Source organism: Gracilinanus agilis, chromosome 5 (assembly GCF_016433145.1).
Source record: "Gracilinanus agilis isolate LMUSP501 chromosome 5, AgileGrace, whole genome shotgun sequence".
Lineage (NCBI taxonomy): Eukaryota > Metazoa > Chordata > Mammalia > Didelphimorphia > Didelphidae > Gracilinanus > Gracilinanus agilis.
This window is the reverse complement of record NC_058134.1, coordinates 163,631,405-163,640,495: the sequence shown is the minus strand read 5'-3', so window position 1 is coordinate 163,640,495 and position 9,091 is coordinate 163,631,405. Positions and strand designations below refer to the sequence as shown.

At 31.4% G+C, this 9,091-nt stretch overlaps 1 protein-coding gene across 1 annotated transcript in view; it reads left to right on the top strand.

Moving 5' to 3' along the window:
• Positions 1 to 9,091, top strand: part of SEMA3E (semaphorin 3E) — a 385,477-nt gene that overhangs the window by 328,165 nt on the left and 48,221 nt on the right. Inside the window, exons 14-16 of the mRNA XM_044679056.1 lie at positions 4,582 to 4,696; positions 5,050 to 5,119; positions 8,270 to 8,414. Of these exons, the coding sequence (XP_044534991.1) occupies positions 4,582 to 4,696; positions 5,050 to 5,119; positions 8,270 to 8,414 (330 nt within the window). The remainder of the gene's footprint in view (positions 1 to 4,581; positions 4,697 to 5,049; positions 5,120 to 8,269; positions 8,415 to 9,091) is intronic.

Sequence of the window (9,091 nt, the reverse complement as noted above, 5' to 3'; positions counted from 1 at the left end):
CTTTCTTTCTTTCTTTCTTTCTTTCTTTCTTTCTTTCTTTCTTTCTTTCTTTCTTTCTTTCTTTCTTTCTTTCTTTCTTTCTTTCTTTCTAACCCTTACTCTGTATTGGCTCCAAGTCAGAAGAGTGGTAAGGGCTAGGCAATGGGGGTCAAGTGACTTGCACAGGGTCACACAGCTGGAAAGTGTCTGAGGCCAGATTTGAACCTAGGACTTCCCGTCTCTAGGCCTGGCTCTCAATCCACTGAGCTACCCACCTGCCCCCTTAAGTATTTCTTTTTATTGTCCTCAGGGTGATGCAAAGCTTTAATTCTATCGATATTTTAGTATATCTAGATATACAATTCTTTTTAGTCATGCATTTATAAGGACATTTTGCTCATGGAATCATTTTTAAGTCAACAAACAATAAACAGAATGGAATCTTGTATTTTATGTATGTTTTTTAACCCCCAATATCTTTTATATATAGCCCTCTATATTAATTTTATTTGTTACAGTGCTAGGCAATGGGAGTTAAGTGACTTGCCCAGGGTCACACAGCTGGGAAGTGTCTGAGGCCAGATTTGAACTTAGGACCTCCAGTCTCTAGGCCTGGCTCTCAACCCACTGAGCCATCCAGCTGCCTCATTTCTCTATATTTTAATAAAATTTTAAACTTAAGTTGTAGGCTACTAAAGAATATAGTTTGCAAAAGTCAGAAATCCCTTCCCATACAAAGGATGAACTTAGTGCATGTTTCATTATTCTCCTTAACATTTCAAATGATGTTAATGTTTGCATACAATTATGATTAAATTCTTCATTTTTATCTATCAAATTTATTGCCACATAAGTAGAATTTTATCTTTTCAATATATTGACAACCTATATCTTCACATTAGCAAATTTTGTTTCTATTACCAAAGAGCTTTTTTGTGTATAATTGATTTGGACCTAATCAATTTACATCTGAAATGGACTTCAGTTTCCTTATATGTAGTATGACTCATACAAAACAAAAACTTTTTGATTTCCTTTCAATTCTTAAACTCTGATACTTAGCCTTTTTATTTATCCTGATTAAATTTCATTTCATTTACTTTAGCCTGATTTTAGACCTTGGTGACCTCCTGGAATCCTGATTTTGTCATTCAAACTTTTAACCAAAATTTTTGATATTTCACTTATAAATTTCATATGTAATCTATCCTTGCATTAATCTAAATCACTGATAAAAATGCTAATCAGTTCAACATATAACAAATTTCTTAGATACCTAACTAGAAACATCCTTCCACTGACCATCAAAACATTAATAGTGCCTCTCTCAGGAAGTGATAGACATAAAAAAACAGAATAAAACAGTTTTTCAGATATGACTAATAAAATTTCATTGATGAACTATGCATATTTGATATGGAGCTCTATTTTATTTTTATTATTCTTGGAGCGAGTGTGAGGGAGAGAGAATAAATTAATGTAACAAATACAAATTTTAAAACTTAAACAAGAGAAGAAAACCATGAATTATGGATTTTTCTTAATGATTTCTTTGAACCCAGTCATTTAATTAGTTCTAAATCTGACTAATTATTATGTAATATGACCAATATGTTCCAATATTTTCTACATAAGAAAATTTTAAATTCTTTGTAAAAATCTAGGTTACTATATTCATACCATTCTTTTAATTGAGCAGTCTAGTTACCTTGTTTAAAAAAGGAAATTATATTATTTGGTTTTTGTCTATTTGCGGAGAATTCCATTTCATATTTCTAGATGTGAACTAATTAAAATTTAATAACATATGCTGGAATTATCTTATGAAAATAAAATTTTATTTATAAAAAGTCTTAACTAATATATACATAAATGTGTTTATTATAATATATGTATATATTAATTTTTATGTTTATATGTCTATATATTAGTAGAATGTTTGTCTCCATTCTGGCAGGCATCTATCCTACTTTTAAAAATTATTCAGACATCACTAGCAGTGTTTCCATGATCATATCCACTTTTTTTTCATTACTCTGAAATATTTTTCATTGCTCATAAGTAGAAGTATGTGTTTTCTTAACATATCCATACTGATCTTGGGCTCCCCCTCTTCAATAGCCATTTTTTGTCCTGTCTTTTTATCTCCAAAGTCCAATATTCTTCACAAAAAATGAAAGGAAAATAATGTATGGAACAGCTCTATTTTTCCCTGTTTCTTATTATCATTATACCATTTACCTCCTTTCCTATAAGATAAGTAATAAGGAAAAGGAAAAAAAAATTCATCATCAACCTCAGTTTATTCCAATAGACTTATTCTAATACTCTCTCACTCTATTTTTATATGAACACGGCATGTTTTTTTTTTCTGTTTATCCTCTTTTTATTTAATTAATTTAAAATATTTTTGCATGGTTACATGATTCATTTTCTTTCCCTCTCTTGCTTCCTCCCCATCCTTTAGCCAACTCACAATTCAACTGGATTTTACAAGTATCATTGATCAAGACCTATTTCTATATTATTAATATCTGCAATAGAGTGATCATTTAGAGTCCACATTCCCCCATCATATCCCCATCAAGCCATATGATCAAGGAAATATCTTTGTTCTGTGTTTCTACTCCCACAGTTCTTTCTCTGGATGTGGATAATGTTCTTTTCCCTAAGTCCCTTATCTTAGATCATTATATTGCTGCTAGTAAAGAAGTCTGTTACATTTGATTGTGCCACAGTGTATCAGGCTCTGTGTACAACATTCTCCTGGTTCTACTCCTTTTGCTCTATATCAATTCCTGGAAGTCATTCTAATTCATGTGGAATTCCTCCAGTTCATCATTCCTTTTAGCTCAATAGTATTCCATCACCAGCAGATACCACAATTTTTTACCCATTCCCCAATCAAAGGACATCCCCTCATTTTCCAAATTTTTGCCACCACAAAAAACACGGTTATGAATATTTTTGTACGTGTATTTTCCTTATTATCTTTTTGGGGTACAAAACCAGCAGTGGTATCACTGGATCAAAGGGCAGACAGTCATTTAAAGCCCTTTGTGTATAATTCCAAATTAGCTTCCAGAATGGTTGGATCTGTTTATCCTTTTTAACTTGCATTCTCTTTCATTTTTTGAAGTTGTCTTTTGATTAAATCTATGTTGGTTGATGAATTCCTTGTGCATCTATATCAAGATTGTTTGATAACTTCTATTTTTCTTCCTCTGAAGTACTTAATTGCATGTTATTCTTAATAGTCTCCTATAATTTTTTCACTGTTTCTCTGCCTAATTTGTGATGTTTCTTAATTTCTATCATGACATTTTTAAGTATGATCTCCTCAAATTTAAAATGACTGCTATTTTATGGAAAGATTTCCTCTTACATATTATGTCAAAAATTCAAAGTTTGAGTTGTTATTTCGTCCCAAAATTCCTAACAATTCTACCTCAATAATCAGTTCCTTCTTGTGAAGATCAGATCAGAAATGGTCAGTCTGTTTCTAAGACAACTCTTTCGAAGTTTCATTGTATTGTATCCTACTTATTGTATTCGTCAGATTAAGAATAATGTCAGGCAGCCAGTTAGAACATTTCGGGCTGCATCTGGCCTGTGGACCATAGTTTGCCCATCACTGCTCTACACCATAACAACATTCCTCAAAGGTAGCTCCTTAATCTGATTAAGTCCTGTGTCTCATAAATTTATGTGCATATATGCTTAAACACATGTGTATAGATATCCTTATACATATATCTATATACATATCAGTCTTTCTATATTATGTATAAAATACAAGGATCAGATTTCACTAAGACCTGTCAGTACACTGTATATTAAATTATCTATACTACAAAATTTGCATTATAGTTATATCTGTTATTAAATACCTGTAGAGTAATAGAAGTGAAATCAAAATAATTGGGGAAAAGGGGAGAGTAGATGATGGGACAGATGAGATCAGACCATATTTCTGCTGATAAATTACCTGCTTTGTTTTAGCTAGTCAAAATAAACAATCATTTCAAATGATTACTGTCAAAATGAATTTTCAAGTGTCATGCCTAGTGATATGGGGTAGAGAGTGGGGGAAGGACTTGTGGTCACTTTATCACCTAAGAAAACTAGTTTTACATATATATATTCATTTGTGTTTGTTTAATTTTTATACTCTATTCAAAATAATACAATCTTATCAATACATTGCATATATAACATATACATAATATTTTATTGAAGCTGAAGATAAAAGAGAAGAGAATGCACAGTTTAAGTATTAAAGTAAATTTTACTAGATGCCATAATTGAGCAGATTTCCATAATTAGCAATGAAAAAATTATACAAGTGATTGTTAGTGGTAATTGTTGAATGGTCAATATTTGCTGAGTTAGACCTCCTTGGAAATACTCTGCCATTGAGGAAACTTTCATTACCTGTACCATGTTTTTGAGATTTGATCACTTTCTAATAGAATTTTAAAATGTGGCTCCATAATATATTTTATAATTTAAAAGTAATGTTCATAAGGAAATATGGTCATCATCATTGCCCATTTTAGGTATAATTTTAAGTACTAATAAATATTTCCCTTTTTTTAACAGAATGACATGGGAGGGCAGAGAATTCTAGTAAATAAATGGAGCACTTTTCTTAAGGCAAGATTGGTTTGCTCAGTGCCTGGAATGAATGGAATTGATACACACTTTGATGAATTAGGTAAATATTATAGAGAGAAATAAAAGTTACTATATGATGTTTGTGACAATTCTGTGACTACCATTAGGTACCTACCTCTAAAAATAATTTGCTCTGCATGATATTTGACAAATACTTATTTTAGAAAGATTTTCTAGTAGCTATAATATAGTTGAATCTATGTTGTGTAAGTAATTTGAGCATAGGACCGAAGATTTGGTCCATCTAATTAATATGGGATCAGTTTTTCTGGTTCATTGTCATTTAGTTCAGTTGTTAAAAAGCAGCAGATTTACCATATTTTTAGTCTGTTGTGATTTTCATATGGTTGTATTGTTTGTTTTTAAGAAATTCACTCTGTTTTAATGTTACAGAGGACATATTTTTACTACATACAAGAGATAATAAGAATCCAGTGATATTTGGACTCTTTAATACAACAAGGTGAGTAAAAAAATCAGTGGACATAAAAAAGTATACAAATTTTCATGAGCCTTCTTGTCTCCAAGGCCTCTAATATAAATTGTTTTAACTTTTTTTCTTTTTTATCCCCTACAACCTATCAATCACTGTCTTGCTTGTTCTTCTTCCTGTTTCTTATGTATCATTTCCTTTCTGCTTCCAAAGTCATGGCATCAGCCTAAGTCTATTATTTACTGCTCTGCTTCCCAGGTTTCCAGGTTCAGTTCATCCTAAATAGACACAATTTTTAGAAAAATGACTCTTGAACATAATTTTCAGTATATTACATCTTGCCTTAACCCTCAAGTAACTGATTGTTTTGCCTGTCCTCATCAGATTCTTCCTAGTCTAACATTTAAGACCTCCACACCCATCATTCCAACCTCATATCTAATCACTCCTTGGCATCATCTCTAGATAATTCAGTAGCTTCCTTGTTTCAAATATTTATTTGCTCATTCTAGATGAGTGGTTTCATCTTTTTTATTCCTTCTCCCTGAAATTGCTATCTTTTTCTTCTTTGCACAGTATAATGAACCTTTATATCAACTCAAGAATCTTTTAAATAATCCCAACTTCCAAGAATCTGATCCTACTAACTTCATCCCATTATAAGCAAACTTATAATCAATTTTTTTTTGCTTTTTTTTTTGCCTTTGTCCTCAGCAAGTGTATAAATAGTTTATATTTTCTTACCTTGTTGTTCTTTGGGACTTCCTTTATAATATGATTCACTAAATTTTTTGAATGCATATTTCATCAACATGTGAACTTTTAGTGCCTTCATGGTTAGGGGCTGTGTGCTTTATTTCTTTTATATTCCACTAAAATAGCAATATCATGGCTTGTCCAGGGGTATTAACTTTTCCAATATAGTCAAGAGAATCAAGTTGAAGAAATGTTCCAGTTGAGACCTATAGCAAATAATTTATTTTAATTTTTCCTGACTTTTCCCTCCATTTGTAGATAAAAGTCTAAAAAAGTAACAATGTTTGGAGATGCAGGATTATGTTTGCTCTTTAAAGATATATGCTACAAACATCCTGAAATTCATTTTCATATCCAACTGGTCCTTTATTTTGGCATCTCTCTGATAAGTTGTAAACCCACCTTGTCCTGAATATCATTGAATCAAAATCACCTCACTGATGAATTTTACTTCTTCTGGTCTAAGATCAAGTTTAGTGGTTCATTGGATTAGTACCCTGCTTATGCAGTTAATACCCGAGTTACATAACCTTGGATTTGGCTTCTAAAAGAGAGAATTGGAAAGAAAGATAAAAATGTAATGAATATTAAAAAACAAGTAGAATCCAATTCTGATAGACCTTTTCAGATAACAATTGGACTTAGGGAGCATTTGGCTTAAGAGAATTGGAACTACATGACCTCAGAGATGGTAATAGATGGAGGCAATTATGAAGAGGATAAGAGAGACTATAGAGCAGTGGTTCCCAAACTTTTTTGGCCTACCACCCCCTTTCCAGAAAAAATATTACTTAGCCCCCTGGAAATTAATTTTTTTAAATTTTAATAGCAATTAATAGGAAAGACAAATGCACCTGTGGCCATCGTCGCTTCCCTAGATCTCTGCAGCACCCACCAGGGGGCAGTAGAACCTGCTTTGGGAATCACTGCTATAGAGCCATGAAGCATTGAAGACATGCTATTGCCCTCTCAGGTATAGCAGAGACAACTCAGTGGATGTTCATGGAAAATAACACAAGCTTTGAAGTGAAAAAACATAGGCATTAAGACTGGATCCAATCCTTTTTTAGCTAAAGAACTTTAGGCAAGGGGGCAGCTAGGTGTCTCAGTGGATTGAGAACCAGGTCCAAAGACTAGAGATCTTGAGTTCAAACTTGGCCTCAGATGCTTCCTAGCAATGTGACCTTGTGAAAGTCACTTAATCTCTGTTATCTAGCTGTTGCCACTCTTCTCCCTTGGAACCAATATACAGTATTTATTCGAAGATGGAAAGTAAGAGTTAAAAAAAAAAACAACAAATAGACAAGTTATCTCCCTATTACATTAGTTTCCTTATGTAAAACAAGAGATAAAAGAAAGGATTTTTACCAAATACTTTTAATGATTCTGTTCTCCAGAAATTTAATATCTTCTGTTTTTCCTTTCAAAAAATGTGTCCAATAAATATGATATACAACATATGATATTCCCATGTTCTGTTGTATAATAACCTCTTTGCTCACCTTTATTCTCCTCCAAAGCAATTTTATTGCATTCAGTTTTTATAGTATAATATGTATATATTGCATTGTTTTCATATGATAGATGATTTGTTGCTAGCTGATTATGACTAATTTGAGGTTAGTCTAATATTTTCTTTTTCTAAAAAAAGGGACCATATTGGTGACTATTACAAAAAAATAAAAGGCAGAAGCCAACATTAATGTATCATGTTACTTTGCCTGTAGAACATAAGCTCTTTGAGGGCAGGATCTTTTTTGTTTTATTTTTATATCTTCATTATCTAGCACAGTACTTGGTTGATAATAGGTACTTAATAAATATTTAGTAAATTAATCAAAATGGAACAAAATTTTAGGTGTTATCAGAAATTGACAGCCATACTCAAAGAACTCTTGAGCAAAATTTTAATATTAATGAATGAGAATGATTTCCAGCAATGGTTTCTTCAGAACCTAGATGTTTCTACCTCAATCAAAAGATATTTTAGCATTCTTAAAATATTTCCATTTAAAAATATTTTATGTGTATATGCATGAAATTCAAGAGTTTGGGTCATGAGTATGAATAAAAAATCAAAGAAATGGCAATGAAGAATCATTCAGAAGAAATGCAATGATCAGGGATATCCAAGTGCATTAAAAGAATTTTCACTTAAAGTAGCTATATTAAGAAAAATGTTTACTTAGAACTTGAATAATTATTAGACTTTGTAATTTTACTTTGTTAACTTATATCTGGACTAAGAAACAGGAAATATATGAACTCAAGGAAGTTGAAGAACCCTTTACAAATTGAATGTATACTCAGTTCTTTTAATAATATCATATAAGTAGTTCTTCCTGTAGCAAAAAAGTTTTAATTATGTAGCTCTTTGAAATTGATTCCAAAAGTGTTATTTTAGCTTTTTCTTTTGTGTTTTAGTAATATATTCAGGGGGTATGCTATATGTGTTTATCACATGGCAAGTATCCGTGCAGCTTTTAATGGACCATATGCACATAAGGAAGGACCCGAATACCACTGGTCACTGTATGAAGGAAAAGTTCCCTACCCAAGACCTGGTTCTGTAAGTTTAAGCATTTAACTTAAGAAAATATTTTTATTAGTTTTTTAAAATACATTTCTTTCTACAATAAATATTTCTTTTTGTGATTTATATAGTTGTCCAGAAAAACACATTCAATATGTCACCTGTCAAAATGAATGCAACCAAATTTAGAAAGGAAATGGAAAACTGGAGGAAAATTATATAGCAAGTATTTCTGACAAAGACCTCTTTTTAAATATATATACATAGATAGAGAACTGAGCCAAATTCTTATAGAATGAAAATCATTCACAGACTGATAAATGGTTAAAGGATATAACCAGGAATTTTTCATATAAAGAAATTAAAACTATCTGTAAGCTTCAAAATTAATATATAATATCTCTAAAGTATTATATTTAAAAAGAGGTATTAATAATAACTAACATAAAAAGCTAGAGTAAAAAGCCTTCTTTTCCCAGCCATGCATGCAGAAAAAGAGAGAGGGAGAGGCGGAGTCACAGCCAACTATATACATAAAGTGACCACAAAACATAGTGGAGAGATTAAAAGGAATTCTGGGAAATACTAAAGACATTTTGGGGAGCATATTTCAAAGGTACAAACTTTTCTAATATACAATATAGCCATATGAAAAATGTTCCTAATTATGATTAGTTAGAGAAATGCAAATTTAAAAAACTCTAAGGTGCCAC